A 27,035-nucleotide genomic window follows, 5' to 3' on the forward strand; every position below is an offset into this window, starting at 1 on the left:
TCAGTAAAATCACTATGGTTCCTATAAACTGTGTGCTCTCTTCTTTTTTTTTTGTCGACCCAGAAATGACCACATGTTTACTCAGGAGGATTGGTAATAACTCAGTCCTTCCAGCTGGACATAGATCTTTACCGATTGGTGTTTAGTGAAAAAAATCTAATCTTACTGCACTGTACCATAATTTAAACTGAATTTGATTGTACACTACTCAATCTGAATGTGACTATATGAACGCTTTGCATTGGAATCAATTAGATAGTTTGATTAAGAACAAACAGCTGGATACGAGTTCGCCTTGAGATGACTATTAGTTGTAAACTGAGTCCAAATAAATTTGTGGGATGGGGGAGAAGTGTGTTAATGTGGTTGTTCACTTTAAAAGAGTGAAACACATCATACACCAGAGGGAAAAGATGATATCATTAAAGCAGCGCTCATGATAGATCATTACCCCCTATGTGGCATTATTACAGTGTTAGGGAGGAGATATTCTCTTCTTGGTCTCGTGCCAGCACATTCTTCAGACCAGACGTTATATTTACTGTCCGCCCCCTCACCCCTCTTTATATAAAAAGCTTTCCATTGTCTGGAGCAGCTGCTGTTTGACTCCACACGTCGGCAAACATCCATTCAAAGGTAAACTTGCTTTGGAGTTTGTTTAAAATATGACTTAATCTCAACCAATCGCTAGTTTTTGATGCTTTTATTTAGTCAAAAGTATCGTCGGGCTACTTAGGAGAGCAAATCTGGAGCTCTGTATTAAAAAATGACATGCCTTGGGTAACAGCTCACCTTTGTTGCTTACTTGTGTATGCGTTATTCACAATCAATCTGCTGAAAAGATTTGAACTGCAACACATTTGATTTAGCTTAGATGGTCCAAGTGACAATACTGATGCCGGGTTCCAAACTTTTAATGAAGCCAAATACAGAATAAATATTGTCCTTTTGCCCTTGCTTTAATCTTTCTGAATTACATGGTTAATTAATAGCCTAAATTGGAAATAAGATTTGTTTTGTTTCCTTTCCAGGTGGTTGATATTTTATAATTATAGGTAAACTGAGGTAATAAAATCCCACTTCTGCTGCCATTTTGTGATTCTCTAACAAACCAAACTGCTCGTGTTTTGATAAGCAGTCTCACATGTCCCCATTTGCCGTTTCAGGCCCTTCGCAGACGTGCAGCCATGAATCCCAAAGGGGATAAGGTGAGCCAGCTATGTTCCACTGTGTTAATCCTCCATGCATGGGACAGAGGACACATTGTCCTTACAGACATGGCAAAGATGTGGCGGCGGTTATCTGTCAAAATTGCTATCGGCATCCTTGAGAGCTTTCCGCTTGACTCCGTCCTAATAATAAAGTGTTATCTTTGCACATGTGGCCGCAGCGAGTGGTGTTGAGCTTCTCTAGGCATTCCCTTTACATGAAGCGGTTCACAGCTATCTTGATCAGCTTAAACACAAATATTCTGGAGTGATAAAAATGTTGAAATTGTGTGATTTTAGTAGAAATGTGAAGATTTTGTTTTTGCACAAATTGTGTCACGTAACTACATTTCATTCATACGAATTTCGTTTCCCACAGCCGAAGTCAAAGATTTCGGCGTCCCGCAAGCTCTCCCTCAAAGTAAGTTTCAAATGTCACATTTTGTTTGTTTTTTTTACCCCCCACAATCCTGCAGCACAGATATTTCACATTTTGTCCTAGTCTAGAGATTCTGCGATTTTGATTAATTAATAACGGCATGCAATACATTGCAAAAGTATTCCCTTTAAGTCAAATTTTCAATTTTATGAAAATGTGATGTAATGGACATTTACAAAGCAGTGCAAACCTACAAATAAAAGCCTGGAAGTGTGCCGTTTTTCTTATTCATCAGTCATATTTCACTGCACTGATAGCTGTTTTTATGTCTCTGCAAAGATGTCTCCACTAGATTTGCACAAGCAGGGCATCTTTAAAGGTGCTGATGATTTTCAGTCTCGGACACGTTTGAATTTTTCCTGCAGAAGGAAAGTCTTCCCACAGCATGATGCTGCCACTACCAGACTGTGGCAATGATGTGTTCAGGGTGATGAGCAGCGTTAGCTTTCTTGCCAACTTGGGATTTTTGCACGTAGGTCCTGAAAGTTCAATTTTTGTCTAATCTGACCAGAGGAACATCTTCTGTGCCTTTACTGATCCTTATTTGGCTTGTGGCAAATCAAAGATGACGTTTTTTGTTTTTTTTTAAAGTAGCTTTCTTCTTGCCATTCGTCCCAAAAAAATGTTCTGTTTATTGTTGCTGGAAGTTGACAGATTCTCCCACCTGGACTCTGATTAATGCTCTCCCCTCTAGCTCGGGTTTGAATTGTGGTGAACCGCACAGCGCACCATTAGATGTGCAAAGCTTGGACCAGTGTTGTATTCCAACCCTGCTTTTTACTTCTGCGCGACTTTATTCCTGAGCGGTCTGTTTTGTTTCCTTTGTCTTTATGAGAATTACTCTGAAGGTGTGACAATTGTGAAAGAAAAACAAAAAAACAAGGGGAAGCAATCCACTGCATCAGGCCTGGGACCAACATTGTTTCTAACTGTTCTGATCAGATGTTGCTCCTCCAAAGAGCATGTGAGGATTTGGAGAGGGAGCGACAGGAGCGGGAGGAGGAGAAAGGGCGCTACCTGAAGGAAAAGCTGCCTCCTCTGCAACTGTCCGGTTTGTCACTGGATGACCTCCAAGTAAGAGGGATTTATGCCAAATGAAGTTTATTTTTAGACGCATTTATTGGACTGTAATGTGAAGATATCCCTTTCAGAAACTGTGCAAGCAGCTTCATGAAAAAATTGACATTGTGGATGAAGAGAGGTATGACTGCGAACATAAAGTCAGCAAACACAACAAAGACGTAAGTTCCTACTTTGTCACGTCTTACATACATTTGCAATATATTTAATTATACACATATACTTAGAAAACCTGAGACTAAAGACATAGTTTCTTTTTTTAAGTTTGTTGAACTTTCCAGTCACCTAGGTTTGCAACCACACGGCTCACTGGGAAATCGACGATCTTTCATGCAATTTCTGCAAATATTTCCCCCCCAGAAATGAGAACATCTAAACGAATAAATGAAACCATGTGATTTCCAGCCAAATTACATTAAAATTCTTGTATTATTATTATTTCTATCTAAATATCTAAGTTGTTTCATTTTTCAGTAAATTTAGAAAGAAATTATCATGAAATTGCATTTTATTTTCATGTTATAATTTGTTACATTATTCTTTCTTCCTAAATGTGCATAAGTTTTGCGGTTCTGAATGAAAATAGGAATAGAGCAAAAATAAAGAAAAAAAGTTTCTTATATATATAAGTGGAATCGCTGCAAATACTTTACTATAACAGGATGTTCACGTTTTGCTACATTTTGCTTTAGATCCACGAGTTGAAGCTGAAAGTCCAGGATCTAGGAGGCAAGTTTAAAAAGCCCGCCCTCAGGAAGGTGAGGGTCTCAGCAGACGAGATGATGAGAGCTCTGCTGGGCTCCAAACACAAAGGCTCGATGGACCTCAGGGCCAACCTCAAGTCTGTGAAAAAGGAAGATGTCAAGCAGGATAAGGTATGAGTAGATTCTCCGTTTATTCATCTGTGCTTCATTTAGGCCGTCTCAATATTTCAAGTGTTTTGATCTCTTCCTCAGGTCCTTACCAGCGAAGTGGGTGACTGGCGTAAGAACGTGGAAGCCATGTCGGGCATGGAGGGCCGCAAGAAGATGTTCGATACCGGCGGCGGAGCGCAATGAGATGTCGAAGCCAAAACTGGACAGTCATCGGGGAGAACAAAAGAAAATATGACACACTTACTCGAAGGCTAACTTTGGCATCTTTGTTTGCTTTTTTTTTTTTTTTTTTTTTCAATGCAACATTTTAAGACAAGTAGCAACCCAGTATTTATTTTTATTTTTGTTCTGACACTTAGTGATCAAAGATGAGCTAAATAAAAAAAAACGATCACTGTTTCCATATCTATAGCTGACTTTATCATGTTTCACGTTCTTGGAACCCGTTAGTTTACACGAGGCACAAAGGGAGCGCGGCGATGCTGTGATGAATTATAAAAAGGACAATGAACGAATCAGGGAGGGGTAAAAGACAGGTGTTCCCAGAAATGCATCAGATTTAAATAGACGGCATGAAGGCAACGTGACCTCTATGTTTGTTGTGACTCCCTCAGCAACCAAAAGTAAGCATTAAAATGTATTTGGGGAAGATAAAAGAAATAACGAGTTATAGTGCAAAGCATAAACTGCTGATTTATGCTTTGCTTGCAGTCCTTTGCTCCCCCTATGCGTGTCGCCGGGTTGACGTGGCATTTAGCACCTGGGAGTGTCATTGGAAGCACGACAGCAGCGGCAACAGCAGCCACGCTCATGTTCCCAGCAAATGTAGCCTCAATTTTGTGCCGCATGCTGTTAGGGGCGAGTTGTGAAGCAGTCCGTCTGTGTCCAAGCAGCTGAAAATGTTTTGTGTGCCTAGTAAAAGTATTAATATACCTTAATGAATCTTTCCACAATGTGACACATAATAAACACAAACCTTAATCTATTTCATTGGGACTTTTTTGTTGTTGTAACAACAAAAAGCAGAGCATAACGAGTGGAAATGCTTTTCGAAGGTTTTTTGTGATTAAAAATCTGAAAAGTGTGGCGTGTGTCCTTTTTAATGAGCTACAAGAGTTGCTGGCCGGAAAGCTGTGTTGTCGTCACTCTAATCTTCGGTGCCCTCTACAAATTCTCAGATTGAAGTCGGGAATCTAATCGGGGCCATCCAAACATGTTTTATTTCCAGATAGCTAAACAGTTAATCGCCACTGTAACTGTGTGTTTTGAGTCATTCTCATGCTGGAATGTTCAGTGTTGCCCAAAAACCAAAGTCCACTTTTGCATCTTCGTTCGCGGAGCTGGCCGGGCCGGTAAGGAGCTGTGGTTCCAGTCGGGCCGGTTTGAAGTCAGGTGTTTATTGGTGCTTTGACTGTGGGGCGGGATAGAGAGGCGAGTCCTCGTCCAGATCACTGGGTCAGAGGAGCGCTAGACGGTATCGAAGTCTGGAATTTTGATACGAGGCGTCAAAAATTTCCATTCATAATGTTCTTACCCATTAGTTTTTAAATAACATGTGCAATTGTAATATTTTTTTTTTTCGGTAGAAATAATATCCAATAAGCTGAATGGAGGATCCGCGTATTTCATCACATATGAAAGAAATACGCTAATGTTGTCCCAATAACTGGACATGAACAACAAAATTTTATAATTGCACTGAAATTATAAGCCATTGAACTGCAGTAGCCTGAACTTATATGAGCTCTCCTGGTCAAGATAATTAAATATCTCAAGGGTTTGGAGTTGATCTAGAAGCTGAATCTGATTTCTGAATCTCTCTACCAAATGCGAGTCCAGCTCAGAGACGACACTCGCATGAGAATTTTTGTTAGTTATACTTTTGGGATTGTTTTCTACTAATTCTCTAAAAGTCATTGTGACAAAAACAATTTACTTCTTGCTTCTTGCTGACCACAAAGAAAAACATAAAAAACCCAAAGAATTCTCCTTTGAGGTTTTTGCAAAAGGCTACGTGGAATTTAGCGTGTGGGTTTACGTTGACACTAACACATTTGGGAGTGGAATTCTGACCCACTAGTGTCAGCTTTCCCTCGAGCGACTGTGCAAGCAGCCTGTCTCCAGTTATGAATAGTTCTGCTTCACCAGGGAACGTTTGAAAACTGCCTCTATGATTCAACGAGACTCGTGGCTTAGCTGCTTTTCAGCAGCTGAGTGCCTCTGTCTCACTCCTCAAGGATTCTTTGTGGCTTTTTAAAATAAGCAGCTCAACATTTCACAGGCCTCAGTCTGCTGACGCTCAAAGAAACTGCTGACGCAGTAGAATGTGCAAGACATGGACTTTAAAAGGTCCCCTCCCTAAGCACCCGACTGACTTGTAAAACAGGCTCTGTAATCCATCTTCTTCTCTTTTATCATCATCATCTCCTTTGCTTTGAGGGATTAGAGAGAATCGATGAAGAATAATGAATCTTACCTGTGACTGCCTCTGCTGTGCAGTCTATAGAAACAATCTCTAGTATATTTCTCCGTTTCCCTCTGCGCAGTAAGGATCTGGGATGCTGCTCTCTTTCAAGCTAAAGAAAAATTTTGAATTTAACTTGTAGGAAAATACATTTTTCAAAGAGATTTGGTTCAAAGATCTGTACACAAAGAAAGAATTTTCTTTATTTTCAGAGTAAATGGTTCAAGAGTAAATTAAAATGCATAAAACTGGGATATTTCATCTAAATCACATCCCCAACATTGACATACATTATCAATGAGCATATTACTCTCAAAATGTACACCCAACACAGACACATGTTACATCAAAAGAAGTATCTCAAAACAAAAATTGCAATTTGGGCAAACCATAGAATGCGATGTTTGGCAACGTCTCTTAAAAACTGTTTGTAAAATCAAAAATGTACAAAAATAGTTTAAAACAAGCTAAAAGGTAATTGCATTTTTATTCAAATGCAATATACTTTGTGATGCTCACATTAGATGTGGTGTGAGAATGAGTTAGGAAATACTTAAAAATATTTTTTTTAATGCACAGGTGTCAAACTCCAGTCCTCGAGGGCCGCTGTCCTGCAGTTTTTAGATGTGCCACAGGTACAAAACACTGGAATGAAATGACTTAATGACCTCCTCCTTGTGTAGATACATTCTCCAGAGCCTTAATGACCTAATAATTCTATTCAGGTGTGGTGCAGCAGAGGCACATCTAAACGTTGCAGGACACTGGCCCTTGAGGACTGAAGTTTGACACCCCTGATGTCCATTATTTAGCAAATAATGGATTATTTGCTAAATCTGGAAACAGGCAGAGATGATGCGACGCAAACGGATCTTCAAACTCACGGAAAAAGCCACTTGGTGGCAGCAGACAGCTGCATGACAGCAGCGATGTTTGCAACCGCAGTGTATCGTTGGAGCATGGCAGCCTCCACACATGTTGGCACCCATGTTAAAGCAAGCTCTACCATGGCCTTAAAATGCATTAGTCATTTATCCAACAGGAGCACATTGTCATAAAGATATTAGGAAAAGTCAGCAAGCAATCGTTTTTAACAAAATCACTTTGGCAATAAGTTTGCAATAACTGACAATAACTTGTTTATTCTGCCACCAAGCGAAGCAGGAATGGACAATGTGATTCTTTAAGCTCGGGGACAGTGAATGCAACGAAGGGGGAATGTTGGGATCACCAAAACTCCACAGCAACCATTAAATGGTATCTGAATCTTAACCAGTTGTATGGAAGGCATGTCAGAATGAAGATTTTTTCATCTCGGCCTCCAAATCGTAAATGTGCTAAGCTTTCTAAACACAACTACTTTATCAAGCTACATGGTCTTATTGTGTGAGACAAGAGGAGAGAAGTTTAAAGAGCTCTCTCTGTATGTCTAAACCAAGGCGAGATGTGACGTGTTTTTGGTCACGTCTCATAACACGAAAACTAAAACAATTTTCACAAAGTTGTAAGTGTTATCCTAATCTAAAAAAATAAATAATTACCGCTGTACCAGTTCACTTCGCTGTATCTAACTTAAAAGGTCTTGACTTAAAAAGAAATCATATTTTGTCTTCAAAGATAATGCGGAAACAGATAACAGCGCTTTCAGCCTGTACTTGTGCCTGATGAAGGATTCTGATTGATGTCATTAATCTTCCAACGCGCGCACAGCATGGGCGGTGTGTTTATTAGCTGAGAGACCGGGTAACACAGAAGGTGGTCTGCTGGTACAAACCACCAACTAGCTGTGAGATCCATGCTTTGTTGTGTTTCATCAAGCCTTTACTTCCAGTCATGTTCATCACATTGGTGGTATTTGCCTCAAGTTCAGCCACTGCTGGACTGCTCTGATTTATGGTGCGCTAGGCTGTGCTGCTAATGCAACCTGAACCACAGCTCTGTAATGTATTGAGAGCTGGCAATATTTACTCAATCATAACCAAATTCAAAACATCAACATAAAAGACCGAATCCAAAAAGCAACTGGAAATAATCCAGTCTGACATCTCACGTTTAAGTTCACATACTACAGCCATTATGCGACGAGCAAGAAGCTTCTTGGCAAATCCAATCCTCCTCTAGTCTATATTTGGGAGTTATGGCACAGAAAAGATGCCTTGGAACTGCATTAATAGCATCAGACTGTTGGATTTAATGGTTTAGACAGAGAAAAAAACACACAGTCTTCAACACACTCAACCCGAAATGCTCTTCTTAGTCAGGAAATGTTAATTGGATTTTACTCCAGGGTTAATTCATAATAACATAAAAAGGCAGCAGATAGAAGTGTTGGAAAAGCACATGAATATATATATATATATATATATATATATATATATATATATATATATATATATATATATATATATATATATATATATATATATATATATATATATATATATATATATATATATATATACACAGTATATACTGTATATGTACAGTACAGACCAAAAGTTTGGACACACCTTCTAATTCAATGGGTTTTCTTTATTTTCATGACTATTTATAAGCCAAGAAATCCCACTTATTAACCTGACAGGGCAGGTTGACCTATGAAGTGAAAACCATTTCAGGTGACGACCTCTTGAAGCTCATCAAGAAAATGCAGAGTGTGTGCAAAGCAGTAATCACAGCAAAAGGTTGCTACTTTGAAGAAACTAGAATATAAGGGGTATTTTCAGTTGTTTTACACTTTTTTGTTTAGTGCATATTTCCACATGTGTTATTCATAGTTTTGATGCCTTCAGTGTGGATCTACAATTTCAATAGTCATGAAAATAAAGGAAACTCATTGAATTAAAAGGTGTGTCCAAACTTTTGGTCTGTACTGTATATAATCCATGTGAGCCATTAGGAAAATTTAGAGCTAAAAGTGAATAATTTGAACCAACGGTGTTGGTTCCCCACCACACATTTAACCAATTAAGCTCTCTCTACAACTAAATCTTTATTAAACACTCAAAGCAGCACTAATCATGGTAAAATAGCTCCATAATATGGGAAAACTTAGTACCTCTACTGAGAGCTGTGACCTTTGAAATTGAATTTACATACTCTTACATTTGAGCTGTGCAAATTTAACAAAAACTTACTCCCACTTTCAATTTGTTCCCTGTAATATGATTTTGCTCCCCCATCTCATTGAACCTACATCCAGATATACATCAGTTTCAAATTTGTTCTTTTATGATTTGCTTTGTTGCACCTCGCCGTTTCAGACTATATAAATCAATCCAATGTATTCTATTTCATATTCATGGGGATAATCCAGGTAAATATAAAATGTAGTTTTCAAATTATTATTTCATTTACTGAGAGGCGGGAGAAAACCGCAAAAACCAACCTTTACCATCACTTGCCTCATTTGGTGTTCATAATTCAATAATAATAAAACGCATTGGGCAAAAATAGCTTCCATGTCGAGTTTTGAGGCTAAAACAACAGCCGACCAAAAAACAAACCCAACAAAGACCCATATCATATGTCTTATAAAATATCTTAATGAAGACTTTCGGAAAATATTCAATAAATTCATAAAGCAATGAAGGTTGCGTCACATCTACTTCTGGCGGTTGGTGGTAGTATGACTGTCTGGAGCTTAGCCACTTTAGGACCTGGATGACTTGCTGTAATTGCCGGAAGCCTGAATTCCTCTGTCTATGATAAAATCCTGAACATTAACTTCCAGCTATCAGTTTGTAGAATTAAGTTCAACAACACTTGGGCAACATAGCAGGGCGATGATACAAAGAAGATCAATACGTTTTCCACTGGATGGTCCAAATAATGTCTCAGTTGTTCTCTGGACTAAAATACGATGGAGGTGTGTGACATGACATCAAGTTATTCATACTGGAAAACCCTCCAAAGTAACTGAGAAAAAACAATTCTGCAAAAAACAGGATATAATTTCTCCAACGAAAAGTAAACAATTCATTGGCAATTTTTGGAACCGATTGATGGCAGCATTTGTTGGCAAAGGTAGGAAAAAGCAGTTACGAGGTTTTGCCATGACCTTTTTTTGAGATGGGGCCAGATTGTGTTGGATCCCAATTTGAAAACTGATTTTCTGCTCCTTGAAGTTATCCCTGTTTGATGATCTGAACCATGTAGGAAATGTCAATGTCAGAAATGCGCAAGAACCTAAAATTAAGCAGGAGTAGATCATTTCTTATTTTCATAAAAGAGAAAAAACTTCCATGCAGCCAGACACCTCAGACTACACATACACAGGTTTGAAGGCACTAAATAATTTTTAAACTGTAAATGTGGCACTGTTGCTAAGAAAACACTTTAATCACAATTCATAAACTGCAGATGGGAATCAGATTGGCTTAGAGGACTTTCTGTCTTTGAGTTTGCATCTCCTTTAAAACTGTTTCATGGCTGTTTCATCACCTGCAGCTGCAGTTCCCAGCAGGCTGGGCTTCATCTTCCCCACCTAGTTCTGGTGAATAATAAAACGTGCAGCAACAAAATATATGTATTTTTTACCTATAACCTATCATGTAGTTTTAGGAGACCTTTGAAAACAGACTGTGCTACTTTGCATTGCTTATAAAATCCTAATGTATTCTGGACAGGATATTTTCATTAAGAACTTTGAGTACAGTACATTTTATCTCATCAAACAAAATCGATGATTGCTGTTACCCCTGCATAGTCCACACTTTTGTTTCTGTCAAACCTGATAAGCTGAGTTAATCTACCATATAGTCGCCATTGCTTTTCTCCTTTCTTATTGATGTTCCTTATGGAAGAGAAGGTTGATGACTATTGGTTTTGGACACTGAAGCCGGCCAGAGGTCAACCAGATGCAACCCTTATTAGAGAACCCTCTTGTTTACTCAAGAGGAAGATTTAAAATGACAACAAAAATAAATCAAGTTTTACGGCAGTTTGATTTAAAAAAAAATAAAATATGGGCTCTTGCACAGTTTTAAACTCCTAACGATTCTAAGAAATAGATGGTAACATTTGCAAGTGGAAACCAAACTCTGGACACAAGACAGAGGGGAAATCTATTGTTGCCTTAGGTCTCCCTGGAGGGTGTGTGTGTGTGTGTGTGTGTGTGTGTGTGTGTGTGTGTGTGTGTGTGTGTGTGTGTGCGTGTGTGTGTATGTGTGTGTGCGTGTGTGTGTGTGAGCTGCCTGCTTCAAATTATTAATAATTCTGGTGCAATAGAGGATGTTTGGAAATTGCCTCTGCGAAAGAACAAGTTTGCCCAAAGTCGTGGCTTTTAGTCCCTTTTTGATGGCAGAAACAAACACCCTGAGAGCTTCTTTAGCGCTCCTCAAAGGACTCTTCCCGGTTTCTACAATAAGCCACTCAAAATTTTATAAACTGCAGTCCATGCTGACGCCGACAGGAACCGCTGACTAAAAAGAATGTGGGAAATATGCACATTAAAACCAGCTCCCTTTTCACTGCTCAAGTCTCACTCTCTGTTTTCGTAACATATCTCTCTCTCATTTATCTTCATCTTCTCCTTGGCTTTGAGACATCAGAGAGAATCAATACAGAATAATGAATCTTACCTGGACCTCCCTCTGCTGTGCGCGCCATAGAAACAGTCCGCAGTATGTTTGAGCGTCATTTAGCTCCTGACTGGCGTATTTCTCAGACGTTGATCTGTCTGAATCTAGATACTGTAATTAGAGGGCCTTTAAAAATAGTTAAAATCTGGTGAAACAGACACAGGGGTTCTATGTTGGGGTTTTTGTTTTGGGCCTAGCTTTCTATTTTTGAAACATGCATTTCTGTCTCTCCAAATTTCACAACACTACTCATTTTTGTCTGAATAATAATGAGAAGAAATTCAGCAGGTGTGCTTTCCACCAGAGAAGCAACGGCACCAACGGGGAGTGAGCCGATGCCGTCGAAAATCAGCTTTGGAGTAAAGTTCTTAAGGACGATGCGTTGGAACGACAACAACCTTGTCAACTCGAGTCTTTTGGGCAACAAATGTTTTAAACTGGAACAAGAATATCAGATTGTGTTAAAGTAGGATTTTGATGATGAATCGTCTCAGACGCTGACAACGTTTTCATGTCTGCTCTGGTGAGTGATATCCAACCACGCCAGGGCCCGCTCGCTTCTGGGATGATTGGTGTTAGGGGTGAGATTTCACCCTTGCACCAAAGTCACCGTCTGGACCATTTTCCATTTCTACAATCCTACTTGAGGGAATTTTTGTTTTTGGCTCCGGGTAGCCTGCATCCTATTTTTCACTTTATGCTGCTTGTAAAGGAGCCATATGGAAGGAGAGACCTGGCTGCAGCCACACTGGCTCGCCTCTGTGGTCTTAATATTTCAGAGTGTTAGACATCAAGAATCTTTCTATGCTGCTTCGAGAAAGAAAAAAAAAATCTGCTGAAACTGGAAGTAATAGAGAAAATAGAAATCTATAAATATAGTCTGACATTTAGAGATTATTAGGACTAATCGTGGCACACAAATCTTCCTGTGAAAATGTGACCTCGAAAAATAAAACAATCAGCTTTATTACGCCGGAAATCATTTAGCTGGTAGCAGAGTGCTAAGCTTCTCACAGTTTAAGCATGTGCAGCTAAAAACAGCCCAAGGTTTCCTGCAGTAAAAATCACTAAAAACTCTGCAAGCTCTCCATTTTCTGCCCGTTCTTTGCTTGCATGGCAACAACTGTGTTTTAAGTTTTTCTTGGCTGAAGGTGAGAAAAAAAACCCTGAAAGAGTACCTCTGCTTGATCAAACTTGCAAAACAAAAATAATAAGAAAAAAATCATACTCAAGCACCAGAATTCTATTTTTTTAAAATACAAGTATCATAAAAATGAAAAAGCTATCGAAGATTCCTTGAGGGTTTTTCAGTGGGAAGTGTCAGAGGAAATCCACACATTTCCAATTTTTCCTGTAGAGGAATGTTAAAACTTATGCATCACTTCCTTACACAACTATGTACCACTTATGCATAAAAACAAAGTTGATTACGCAATTATAAGCAAATGCTTCACCAATCAGGTAACCAAAATATGATCAATAAGGAAGGACTGTTTGAAGCTGAAGGCATTCAAAGAGAAAACCACAAAAATGTCTGGTTTGTTAATTAGTTTCCCGATAAAACAGAAGCTTTTCTACGATCATTTGAATTAGTTAAAGAAAAGATATATATATATACATATATATATAAAGATTTTATTTATTTTATTTATTTATCTATAAACACAAAAGGCCTTTTCTGAATCCCCTGAAGAACTTGCTAATCTCAACACGCTTTCTTCCAAGATCGCCTGAATTGCTTTTGGGAAACGCCAAACATGATGACTTACAGCTTTCTTTTTGCCACTTCTGCATAAATACAATGTTTGGTGGGTGCATCTAACCACTCTTAGGGAGACATGTATTGGTTGGATTGTAGTTGTGCCAGATTCCTCCAAAGGTTTGTTCACCAATATGCTTCACCAAACCTCTTTGGTCTTCACAGAACACCACCATTCATGCCAAAACACTATTACAGATGTCAGGATAAAAGGATCGTAAAACATTTTGGAAAAAATCTATTCTTTTCCTTCCAATTCAAAATTTTATGCTACTTCATTGATCTAAAGAAAGTACATTGATGTTTGAGGGAGTTATGACAAAATATTAAACACACTACAGCTGCACAGATCCTCATCCCTTTCCGTGCAGCGTTGCACTTCAGAATCTGCCAGACTTTTCACATTTCTGTCAAATACGCAAACCTGATAATGATGTTGCTATGTCAAATCACCATCTAGGTTATTTTTAAACAGACAATCCCAAAGGAGATTGGATTTACTGACCAACATGTAATCATTTCATGTCTTATCAAATCAGCCATATGAAAAGAAATAGTCACATTAATATGTATCCAATATATTTTTGAAATAACAGCTAGAATTAGCTCTTGAGGATCCGAAGTTGGTGTAGTGAAATACTTAGAACATTCAAAACATGCAAAAAAAAAAAAAAAAAAAAACCCAGCAAAAAACCAAAACGAATTCTGCTGCTTTCCTGTCGGCGCTGCGTGTTGACATCACCGTTTCACTACGGCTCCGCCTCCGCACTCTGCTGATGCTCATCCGCCACTTGCATCAGCACCATTTCTGGCATCCTCATTAGGCAGACGCGCAGAGAGAGCCTACCCACCTCGCCGGAGCGGAGAGAGAGGCGTGAGACTGGTCGCTACAGCATCCCGAACAGACAGCTCACAGTCCGGAGGCCCCGCAGTCGACGCGTCGTTGCCCCAGAACCAGCTGAAGAGGAAGCCCGTCACAAAGCACAGCTAGCCCACTCTTAGTAATGGAGAGCCTGTTGGATAATCCGATGAAAGCCGTTCTGTACCTGAAGGAACTCACCACCATCGTCCAGAACCAGCAGAGCCTGATCCAGACGCAGCGCCAACGCATCGACGAACTCGAGCGAAAGGTGGAGGACCTGATCGGGGAGAACCGACAGCTGCGGGACCCCCACCTCTACGTCCAGCAGCCGCCCTCTCAGCATCACCACCACCACCAACACCACCACCACCACCCGACTCAGCGGAGCGCCAGTCCCCAAGCGCCGGCCCACCTCCATCAGCACCCGGGCAACAAGGCAGCGGCTCACCTCGGCCAGCAGCTGCCGCCGCCGCCTCAGCAGCAGCAGCCGCCGCCTCCTCAGCAACAGCAAATTGTCCATCAGACAGCCCAGCCTCAGCAGCAGCAGCACCCGACTCCCCCTGCGCCGTCTTCCCACCACCCGCAGCAGCTGCAGCTCGTCCCCACCTCGCCGCAGTCGCCCAAAGTGAGCAAAGCCGGCTCCGAGTCCGCCGAGGACGACAAGAGGAGCGCCTGCTGCAAGTCTCTGGTTCCGCAGACTCCAAGCACTCTGTGCCGCTCGGTTGGACTGGCCAGGAAAGCAGAGTAAGTAGCTCTCCTGTGTTGTGCACAAACCAGGTATAACGAAAATGGGTCCGTTTTCTGATTTATAAGCAGCTACATGGAGCTGCTAATAATCGGCAGGAGCTGGAAATTTTTTTTTTTTTACATTAGTGCTGAAAAAGACTTCATAGCTTATTTTATGGCAAAAGATAGATGTCATGATCAGGTCTACTCTTTTGTTGTCCATAATACATTGGGTAGCTTTCAGATTTTCTATCCTGTAACGGATCACATTTAAGGAAAGCAAACAAAGACATAACATCCTCAAATTTCTCTCTTTTTTTGAGCCCTGCTTCTGTTTTCACAACACTCCTCTGTTAAACAAGTTGCACGCTCCGTATTGATTGTGCAAATGCATGCCAAATATTTTACGTGAATGTTTTATGAAAAAAAGAACCTTGCAGAAAAAAGTGGGGTTTTTTACCCCCTTTTATGATTTTGCAGAAAAATTTCAGTTTAGCTTTCTTCTGCTCTCTTTTTCTAGTTCACACCACTCAACTAGAAATTATTTTAAAACCAATCTGTCTCTCAGGCAGCTGTTCATAGAAAAGAATGACAATGCAAACAGACTTCTAAAAAAACAAAAAAACAACAAAAATAGAATAACACAAACAACCTCAAGCAAAACGTTCATTGGGTATTTGATAGAGCTGTATTATACAGACAGTAGAGACTTAGACCTCATTAGGACACCAACATGGAAATGTTCCAGGGAAACTTCAAGTGCCTGGAAGCAATGAGCACTGAGACAGAAAGACATTAGCAGGTGTTCATATGTCGCCGCAGCGACCTCTCAGAAGATGCAGACGGGCTGAAAGCACTTGTGTTGCAATTTTTCAAAATGCCAAACATCCAGTCTCAATTTATTTATTGCCAGGAAGCAGTGCAGATTAATCTGTCAGCTACAGAGAAAGTAGAAAATTCCTGGAAAATTGAGGGAATGCTTGCATGTCGTATTCAAGCCCCTATACTCTAATGCTCCTAAATACAATTTGGTCGATTGATCATATATAGAGTGCTTTTGTGTGAATTAGATTCAATATCATCTAAATATTAATATATTTCTACATGCTTTGTTTTTTAACCTGGTGAGGTTTGTGCTTTTCAAAACATAGGAATGTTCTTGATTGCTGGTTTGTGCGCCTCAGAACTCTCCATGGTGCAGAATGTTCTTTGCCTCTATCAAGGTCACATGAATCGCCTCAGCCAGAGCCACAAGCACACACACATGCACGCACACTCGCATCACGCAGTGCTCCAAGCCACATCTGTTTCACTCAGCCGCATTTCCACTGTTTCCGTTAATCCACATCAATTTATCGAGCTATTGAATTGTAATTCCTAAAGAGCAAGGGTCAGAAATGGGGCACGAGAGCAGGCACAGCAGGATGACGAATTCAAACAAAAAGGTACAGCACGAGAGATGTAAAATAAATGTCAGAAGGAGGACCGTCTAGATTCTTTAAAAAAAAAAAGAAAAAGAAAAAATGCAACTTGACAGCTCCGAGGGATGATGAACAATGAGACAGAGAGAGAGGGATAGTCTCAAGCAGCTCTGCTCTACCCTAATGTAAAAGCAGTGACAAATGAAACACTGGAGATGTGATGAAGCTTTATCATTTTCCACATAGAGCACTGATCCGGTTATGACAAGATAGTAAGTCGCTGCAGACAAGAAGTGATGCTTTTCTCTTCAAGGTGGGGCGGCGGGGGACACGAGGACACAATGTAAACTCACTAATCAGGCATGTGTGTTCATTTGACTTTGCCATGGCAACGCAGTTGTTGGATTTTCCCTTTGCTGGAGAATCACTGCAATGAGCAGCTCATTAAAAATGTATGCGAGCTGATACAGAACACACATTTTCTGCAATCCTCCCCGCTGTAGGTTGCGTCTAATAAAGTTCATTTTTGCTGAAGAAAAAGAGCAAAGAAACAAGTCAGTCATCAAACATAAGCCCAAAGTAACCAAAGAAGGTGTGGGTAAAAAAATACTAATTATTATTTATTAATTTAAGTGATTCTACTGATTTGATATGTTTCATACAACACATTTACGTTTGGAATATTGCAATCTACATTTTTTGCTGATAAGAATTTCATGTGGTTTTTATGTGATCAGTAATGAGCTTTGAAAATTGAAGTCCAGGAAATATTTCAATTTCTTCATTTTGTATTGTGTAATTTATTCTTGAGTGCTTCACTTCAAGACTATAATTCTACTTTTTTAGTTGATCAAAACTTGTTTACGACCAAAAAAATGTTGTATAATGAGCAACGTGAGATAAATTTATTTTTTTACTTTACTGGGTTGTAAATATCACTGATGTACAAATCAAATAACTTAGGCTCCAGTATAGAACCTGGTGGAACTCCTGAAGTGACTATCAACAAATCTCAACTTCCATTATTTAGTTGCACATAATGAAATCTTTCAACAAGTTAGTTTTGAACAAAGTGTATGATACATCATAAAATTAAGTAATAATATCTCACCAATTCATTTACTGCCACTGCTGTTGATCTTTTTGTTTCGAAGCCATACTGTTAATTTAATCGGCTGTGTTGCACAAAGTGAATGTTGCAGGCAGTTGGTGCTTTATATTGCCTATATGCATGTCTGATTACACATGTAATCAAACATTCCACAGTTAGTCTTATATATTTAATAAATATTCCTTATTTAGACTCTGGTCGGCCATAGACAGATAAAAAGACAGATTTGAAAATTGGAAATGAAGGGAAACTGGCTTATCTCCAATTTTGTTGAAAGGCAAAATATTGTCTATTTTCATTTTTCACTGAAAATACCACACGGCAAAGTCAGATTACACTAAGTAAGAGAATATGAGTATCAACAGAAATAATACTTCATCATAAGGATTTAAGCATCATTTTTCTACACCAACTATATATTTTTTATTTAATTAAAAAGGAGCACAGCATCCATTTGCAGAGCTCCAAATGAAAAATTAAATGCTTGCTCATGCCCATCACACATTCATCATCTTCAGCAGTGGCGTAATTTGAAGAATGCAAATCAAGGCTTGCCTCCAGCTCTGAGCAGTTGTTTACTGGAATGAGGCAAAACTTTCCCCCTCCGAAAAAAAGGAAGAGATGTCTGAAGTGTTGCAATTGCGTTATTCAGTCTGATAAGGATTCTCAAAAGGCTCCACTTATCTGAAGCAAGTTGCCACCAATCCCATCTTCTCTTCTTCACCCCCCCCCCCCCCCCCCTAATTCTGTGCGTTATTCCATAATTTTCACTTTCGCTTTTCCAATTTTGACTTTTGATTATCTGCCTCCACGTTACAGTGAGTTTTTTTTTTTTTTCAATGTCTTTTTTTATTCAAACCTGTTGCCCGTTCCACCTCCATTTTGTCCTTTCCTTCATCAGCTAAGTGCTACAAGCACCAGCTGTGGAGTTTGAATCAGTATGTCTTACCGTGATTTTTTTTTCTTTCTTTCTACCAATTAACCAGTCTCTGGACTGAAGCCCTTAGACCTGTTCTGTGTACGTCTTTAGAGCTGCCAAGTGTAAAACTCAGCGTGTGAGAGCTGAGCCATGTGTTCAGGAGAGTGACAGTAATTGTACAAGAGGTAGAGCCACGCGAGCGTCTGATATGCAGCAATCCCGTTGCCTGAGGTGGAAATCCCAGCATTCCCTTGCAGCTCCGGGTGTCTTACTGCTGCTGCTGCTAACTCCTACACGCTCTCGTTGACATGTTAAGCTCTTGTTCTCACAAAAATGCATGCAAACTGTTAACAGGGCACATGCCAGCTGGCAACCAGCCTGTTTTCCTCCACACTAGTTGTGACTCCCTCTGCACCCCACGTGCCCTCTTTCCCCCCCACCCTGTTTTTGGAAAGCAGAATGCGCAGCAACTCCTCTGCCATTTCCTTCACGCACCTGTTTTCTTCAAAGGATGTGCAGTAGCAGCAGGTAGATGAGGAAGTTCAGCAAATACATATCTTAACATCTACTGCGACTCGCTCCTGATTGGTGCAAAGGCAAAATCATTTGATCCTCTCAGATCAGTGATAAAGTTTAGATCATGAGCTACTATGAACAGCAGGCATTCAGAAGTAAGATCATTTCTATCAATAGATCAGCAGCACATAAAACACCTTAAAAAGTATTTGGGTCCCTGTTACTTTTACATTTTGTTACATTACAAACATATTTTATTGGGATTTTAAAGGAAATAAGAAGGTTTTGAAATTTTTAACAACTAAAAATCTGGGAAGGGTCAGATACCAGGTATATACAAGAATATGAATCCAAATAAAGGAGCAATCCTTAGGAAATACTGCAATGCTCTGCTTTATGCTAGTCCACAAAATATAAATCCCTTTAAAATACATTGGTTTCTGTAACATACTGTCATTTTGTCGATTCCTTTGGCAAGGACAAAAACCTGCGAGGGTTTAGGTCTGAGCAAAACATTCAGAGTTCATGGTCTGCAGAGAAAGACCTGATTCATAAGTAGGAAGAGGACAGTTTGAAGAACTTAGTGAACTTTTACTACTAGCTGCTGCAGGAACGGATGATAAATATTCATGAAAAATGTGTCAGAGTGGGGCAAAAGAATGACAAGGGACATCAAATTATCAGGTGCAAAGCAACCTGGGCAGAATATATACCAAGGGAGGACATGACATGTAACAGAGGCAGGAATGACAATCAGCAAAGGTCAGGTGTGAGACAGCAGTGGTGGGAGAAGCAACAGAACAATAAATTGGCAAAGTGACATCAGGAAGTAACCAGAATACGGAACAATTTCAAGAACTGGCTTAACTTGGAAGAATGAGCTGAATTACAATCAGTCAAAGAGAGGCCAATTTCATTTAAGCTTTGATCCATGTAAAATTTCAGATGCTTTAGGAGATGAGTGTGAGATCAAAGTCTGTCAAAACGGTGAACAGTGTTGGGAAGCTGAGTTTGCATATCTTTCCAAAAGAATGCAAGTCATTCTGGGTGCTGAAGCAGGACCAAAGTGCTGACAGGAACTCAGGAGAAGCAGTTTGATCAGGATTTAAAGACAAAAAAAGGGGAAAACCTACAGGTTTGGCACGAGGAGAACAGAACATGGAATTAAGTGCAAACGTAGGATCCAGCAATGAAAAATGTTAACTATAGGAAGCTATAAAACTGAGGAGGAGTTGGGAGTGTAATTGAAACCAGGTGAGTCTAATCCACAGGTGTCAAACTCCAGTCCTCAAGGACCGGTGTCCTGAAGTTTTTAATTGTGCCACAGGTACAAAACACTGGAATGAAATGGCTTAATTACCTCCTCCTTGTGTAGATACATTCTCCAGAGCCTTGCTAAGGACCTAATTATTCTGTTCAGGTGTGGTGCAGCAGAGGCACATCTAAAAGTTGCAGGACAGCGGCCCTTGAGGACTGGAGTTTGACACCCCTGGTCTGATCAGAGGAATGTTGAACAGCTGTGAGGCAGTGCAGAGCAGGGAGCAGAGGGAAAATGATTAATTACCAAAGAGAAAGCTGAACCAAAAACGCTACAGGAACTCCAAACCAAGGCGGAAACGACCGACGCTAAAATAAGAGTCACAACCAATAAGTGCACAGAACAAAACACAAGAAGTCACTAAAAAGATCAAGACAAAGAAATTAACATATTATTAAAGACTCAAATAGGAACATGGTTAGAGTGCAATGCCATATGAAGTGTTGGAAATGCAGTGATTTTAATCAAAAATTTAATATTTTGCCTTTTCAAAACTAAAACAATAAAAGATGATCTTCCAACTTAATTTGTACAAATATGAATATTTTGGCCCTTTCTTAAAATTCAGTGATTTCTACTGCTATGTCATTGTAAGAGTGTCATTTTTCACCCGAGTTTGGCTGCAATAGTTGCTTAAATCATGTTTCAAGCAAATTATGCTTTCAAATCATTACAAAACACATTTCTTTAGATATGTTTTAAAGGGAAAAGGCTTCAACATCTTTCTCCGACAATAAGGAACTTTGAGGATGTCTCCAGCAGGAACTCACTGAGAGCATCTGTAATCAGAACTGTGACTATAATAACAATAATAATAATAATAACAATAATAATAATGGAGGAAGTGGGTTGCGGTCTGAGAGAAATGCAAATGATTTCCTTTTTTTATGTAATTGCATCCAGGTTTCTTCCATTTATGATAATAGACGTAATTAGAGACTCACATCTTAAAAGTAAAACCTTTAGAAAAGTAGGAAATAATTTACATGGCGCAATGTCACCTTTTGCAAAGGGAGAAAACGTACATTTTATCAGTAGCTTTTCTCTTTCTTTTTTTTTTGTCTCTGGAGTCTAACAGAAATCCTCCTTTTCATCTCTGCACTGCAGTGGCAGGAATTCAGTGAGAAGTAGATGGGTGGAGACGGATTCAAGAAGGCTAAATGGTTTCCCAGACATTCTAGTCCTGCAAGGCTTTGCTCTTTCCTCATCCTCTCCTCCCTCTCCGTCCGCCTGGGAACCACACGTGCTCGGTTATGACTGGGCTGCTGCCGCCGCAGCCCAAATTATGAATATCACATTTGGTGGATAGTACTTTTAAATTGCTTCATTTCTCTGAGGATGTAGCTGCCGGGTGATTCCTGGCTCTGTGCTGCAATATTAGCTGGCTTCGTACATCGGCTGAGGAGAGTGGGGGGGACAAATAGAGACCGTCCCAGGTGTCTGTTATACAACTGTGTGTGTTCATGCGTGATTATTTGTGTTTATTCCTGTCTTGGGGTGTTAAAAGGCCATGAAATTCCAGTGTTTGGAATATATATATATCTATATATATATAGATATATATATATAGATATATTTATATAGATATATATTTATTGTTAAAGCCTGGTTGGGATAGCTGTGCTTATGGTGGCCCTGAAGGGGAATGAAACTACTTGCAAATAATAATAAAAAAAAGAACACAATTTCAGAATCAGCTTTCCAGATTGCTATTGTATTCCTTCTAGAGAATTTTCATTCGTAAAGGTAATTGCATGCACTTTTATTAAATTGCATTTTTATACAAAAACACAACCCAGCACCTCAACATTATTTATACCATATTAATTACATTAAACACAGGGCGCAAGTACTTTGATATCTGGTAGAAATACGTCATAAATATATTATTTAACATTTTGATTGACTAGCTGTGTGAATTTTGAGGACACCTACCGCATAAATCTTGAGTGAAAGCTTCGAAAACTCTTTAGGAACATTGTTTAATATTTGGGCGGGTTAATGTTGCACCTTCACAGGAAGCAGCATGACAGACAGGCCAAATAATTGGACAGATTACAGAAAGACAGAATAACTCCACAGCGAAGCCCCACAGGACTGAGGGACCCAAATGTTGCCCTACTTACCTCACGGCTAAACTGCAAACAGCCTCTTCCCCGAATCCCTCGTCGCTATAATTTTCAGTCAATCAAAAATGCCAAATTGGGTTTTTAACATTCACGTTTCTCTAAGCAACACTCCCACACTATTGCCACAGAAATAAACAGAAACGTCATTCGAACGACACATCATTTTGTGCATAAACATGGCATTTACATCTCAGGATATTTATGTTTTCGTTGTTAGTTGTGTTACATTGCCTGCACACCGAGTTGCTTTCTTCCTGGTTGGAGGTTAGTTTATCTCATTTCTTCCCTTATTTCAGTTTCATCCGCATGCAAATTAGCAGCAGGCCTAACGAGCGATCAGAACAGTGTGTCATTCATGTGTAATCTGCATATTTCACGGTGGTGGCTGCAAATGAGAACGCCATCGTCGACTCGTGCGGCGCGATGCAATCGGATTGCATTTTGTGATGCATGTTGTAAACACAATGTCATAAAAATGACATTTCCCTCCACATCAGTTCGAGTTGAGCCGTGCACGCTCCTGTCGGTCGTCCTCTGTATGCAGCAAAAGACCTGCAGCAGTTCTGGTGATAGATTTACACTCAGTCGTCATGTGGATAAATACATTTTGAGCATTTTGAGGATGCATTTGAACAGTCAATGACGAAAGGATGTGCATTTTTTTCTGGATTTTGCACAGTGTCGTGAATATATCTTAGAAGCAAACATTCACCCGCACTAATATTTAAATAAATGTTCCACAGCAAGTTGCAGTTGAATCATATGCAACAAACTTCTGCCATAACTCTGGCTGAATATTTGACCTCTCTTTTTGGCATAAATAGAAAAGTTTATTTAAATTGTTTGGTTTCCAGGCACAGACAAGGACATATTTTCAACATTGTTGAGATTTATATTTATGATATATGTCCTTTTGAAGCAGCCAACTGTGTCCCAGTATCAACCCGCTGATCCAAACTGTCACCTCAGATTGTGTCAGACTGGTTTACGATGTTCATGTACAACCCAGGAATCATCAGAGCTCAAGCTTGTAAACCAAGAGATGCTAAAAGAACTTTGTTATAGTAAATACTGAAAGGAACTTGCAATCAACTACTCCAAGACTGACAAGTATGTTGGGAAGAGTGACACAAACACGGTGTTCTGAAGAAGAAAAAAAACCCAGTACCACTTCCAATTGCTTTGACTTTCCATTTCAAGCAAAATGTAAACACTGTTAAAACAAAGGTTAACAATCAAAAAAATGCAGATCAACTACAATACACGATGAAATCTACTGCAAAGCAATGGACTACAATAGGGCTGCACATTTTCTTTAAGATTTATTATCTCATTATCTTACATCAACATTAGAAAAGAAAGGTTTGGTCTGCTACATCAGCATTACATGTTTTTCATGCTTGTTTTTTTAATGCATTAGACAAGATTAAAGAAACTTAAACTAAGTAGTTTTATTGCTAATTACCTAACTTCAGACATAGAAAAAAAATTATCTAAAAAACTGTGCTATTAACATTGAAATAATATTTCTCAGTAACTGGACAGATGGCTTACTATCTGGGATGAAATCAGAGCAACACGTTTTGGGTCAGTATTTGTTTGTTTTGTTTATCTAACAGCCATAAAAAGTAATCGGTCAAAATCCATCCTTGCTAAATGTCTTTGCAAAGACATTTAGCAAAGTTTTACTGGCCATGTGCAGGACTCCGCAATTAATCAAGCATCTCATTTCATTATAATTTTGGTTCCAAACGATCACAAAGACAATATAACTTGAAAAAAAAAAAATGTAATAAAAGCTAATTGCGTTGCAAGTATGTGCTTATTTTGTAATGTCTCCAGACTGGTACTTGTTTCCTCTCCTCCGGAGGCTGATCCCTTGTTGCAAATTTGTAGCAACGTTTATTGATTCCTCAGGCTTCGCTAGCAGCTCTTTTTGTTTTTAAGTGACAAGTAGCAAGTCCAAAAACATTTCATGTTCTTACTGGAAGTCTCCAGCGATTGGCGAATACATGCAGTGTTCTTGCTTTTCTCAACATACAGTGGGTGCTGCCATTAGCCCCTCGCTGACCTTGACCAGCAATTGAAGCCAGACTATTGCAGACTGAGCAGTAATAGTTGGCTTTGTGTAAAATAAGTCAATGATGTTTTATCATATACTTGGTCTGTTCAGTTGTTTAATGTTAGATGTGCATGATATTTTATTGTAATTTCTTGAAAGTTCCTAAGTGCATCAGAAAACTATTGATGCATGCAATGTGATGACTACCGACTAAAGCCTAAAAATCAAACTATGATTTATCTGTGTGCGCTACTCCACTGTTTGCCCTTTACCCCGCAGAGCTGGAATTCTTGGGGGACGAAGTGTGCTGTTGCATTCCTGTCAGTAATCAGTGAGCTTCCACTCTGAAGGTTCTTGTAAACAGGGAGCAATGTGCTGTTATGGAAAAACAGCTTCCCATCTGTCAAAGGGATTTCACCTCCTGGGGGCTTAGCGGTGAAAATCCCTCAACAGGCATTTGTCACTGTTTTGGGCCATGCGCACAATTGTGCATTCTTGCATATGAGCATATATGTACGAGTGCATGTGCGTGTTCAAATAGGGATAGGCTCTTTGGGCTCACTATGGCCTCCTGTTGGAGCTGTTTCTATTTGTACTTCTCTCTTTTTTGTGGGAACTGAGTACAGTCCGAGCAAACATACAACTGATTCAAGATTTAAAGCCTTATAGATGACTCAAGCAATCCATCAGCAAAGTTAACCCAAATGTGCTAAGTTGTTAATTTTTTTGGCAAGTCACAACACGATTTAGAGGAAGACATTATGCTTGTGTTTTGTACAAATGGCAGCAAATCTGCCCTGCATCACTGTGAACAGATGGTGAGTCATCTTTGCCCGTATAAACTGTAAAATGTTTTGGCATCACATTGACGCCGAGGATTTTTAGCCCTCAAATCGGTGTTTCTACCACTCGAGCTTGCTGAGCATCTTTACAGGTCCGAATCTTTGTGATCTCACAAATTTAAAGATGAAAATCTTCAAACGTGATCTTCTTGCAACGTTGAATGGAATAAGTAATCTATTCCATAAGTAATCTATCGATCAGCAATATGACATTTAAAACTCGCTTTATGAAAAAAAAAAAAAAAAACTATCTACCAGGCTTAAATTTGATCCTAATACTTGCATATGCCATTTGACGTTTTTGACGTGAAGTGCTGGCACTGTGGCTTCCTGAGGTTCAGCTGCAGCCCTTAACTGTTGTTGTGCATGCTAAAATGCTCCAGCCAAATGATGATTCATTTATGCTGGGACAGATTGCTCCAACTGCACAAGAAAGCCTCCCCAAACCAGTTTTGTTTGCTTCTTGAGGCCCATTATATTTATTTATTTATTGGATTGAGCCCAGTGTTATCCTATCGAGCAGTTTTGCAAACCTTAGCTTGTGGTCTTTATAGTCTACTTTCTGCTCCACCTACCATTGTGATCTTGGGGAGAAAAACCCCCCAAAACATTATTTAAATTATGCTTTATAGTTACATTTTTGGAGTATAAACACTTAAGTAAGACACTGTGTATATAAGAATATATCAGTTTCCGCTAAATGTCAGACTAACGCACTAAACATAAATACTATAGAATAGTAGGGTGACGCGTTTCATCTTTATGTTTAGTTTGGCTTTGAGTATAATCCCGATCACAAACACACATGCACACACTGAAACGGTTCTGCACAAACATGCATTTACCTGAGGAAATGTCAGGTGTGGTTAACTTCAAGGTCCTGAGTAATGTTCAAAGTCGTGGACATGAGGCTGGAAGGCTCTGCAGAGCCGATCAGAGCAGGCACTGCATGTCCAATTGGCTTTCTTGGGCTTCTCAGCAGATCACATGCAGTCTCAGCAAAGCTTCAGCTATGCTTTATTGCACTTTGGCTTAGAAGAAGAAGAAGGAGAAAAAAAGACACATTCATTTGCACATGCAAAATCTGTTAATTAAAATAGAATTACACAGTTTGTTTACTGCAGCAGTTGGTGCATTCACCTTCCCATGAAATTTCAGAATTTTATTTTTAAGCATATAGCTTTAGATTATTCATACAAATTGGATGAAATTAGGCCTGTTTGTACATGGCGTAGCTTTACGCTTAACATGAGCATCTGGATGTTTTTGATACTAGACACCAGCTGGAAGTCACATGCAAACTCATGTTTCTTTCTCTATCTTCTGTCATTGTTGGCTCATCTTCATCATAAATCATTATCACTCCTCTGTGGGAGACGTCATACCGACAATGCCAGCGTCGAGTTGGTCCCAAATAATCAGCGTGATGGAGATACAGCAAATCAAAATATCATTTCTGACTATTATTTCCTGCGTTGGAAGGAAAATCACTGTTCTGTCCCACTCCTTGTTGTTAAAACATGACTCAAATAAAGGGTTCTTAATCAAGACTGACGTATGGTCAATGCAATTGATGTAAACAGATCCCTTTTTGACATTTAATTTTTTTTTTAACTGCCAATCCAAATAAGGATGGGCCATTTCTGTTCTGGTTCTGGCTTTGTGCACAGAGCTCAGCACCCCGATTTCTTTGATTAACTGTTACCAAGAATAATTCAAATA

General features: G+C 39.4%; 2 protein-coding genes across 3 annotated transcripts in view; both read left to right on the top strand.

Annotated features, from left to right (window-relative positions):
• The first annotated feature begins 567 nt into the window (after window positions 1-567).
• LOC102237966 (troponin I, slow skeletal muscle-like) lies at window positions 568-4,587 on the top strand. Its single transcript, XM_005807418.2, has 8 exons — window positions 568-636; window positions 1,032-1,065; window positions 1,167-1,208; window positions 1,588-1,629; window positions 2,590-2,721; window positions 2,799-2,888; window positions 3,420-3,602; window positions 3,684-4,587. Exons 3-8 carry the CDS (start codon window positions 1,188-1,190, stop codon window positions 3,783-3,785), a joined length of 570 nt encoding a protein of 189 aa, XP_005807475.1. The 5' UTR covers window positions 568-636; window positions 1,032-1,065; window positions 1,167-1,187; the 3' UTR covers window positions 3,786-4,587.
• A 9,591-nt stretch (window positions 4,588-14,178) lies between these two features.
• The window catches only part of LOC102218983 (IQ motif and SEC7 domain-containing protein 3-like), a 95,772-nt gene continuing 82,915 nt past the window's right edge, over window positions 14,179-27,035 (top strand). The window contains exon 1 of one of the 2 annotated variants that reach the window (XM_014471868.2): window positions 14,179-15,013. In XM_014471868.2, the coding sequence (XP_014327354.1) occupies window positions 14,412-15,013 (602 nt within the window). In that variant the 5' untranslated portion in view covers window positions 14,179-14,411. The remainder of the gene's footprint in view (window positions 15,014-27,035) is intronic. The other variant, XM_023350229.1, reaches the window with a different exon arrangement.

Source organism: Xiphophorus maculatus, chromosome 17 (genome assembly GCF_002775205.1).
Source record: "Xiphophorus maculatus strain JP 163 A chromosome 17, X_maculatus-5.0-male, whole genome shotgun sequence".
NCBI classification, from domain to species: domain Eukaryota; kingdom Metazoa; phylum Chordata; class Actinopteri; order Cyprinodontiformes; family Poeciliidae; genus Xiphophorus; species Xiphophorus maculatus.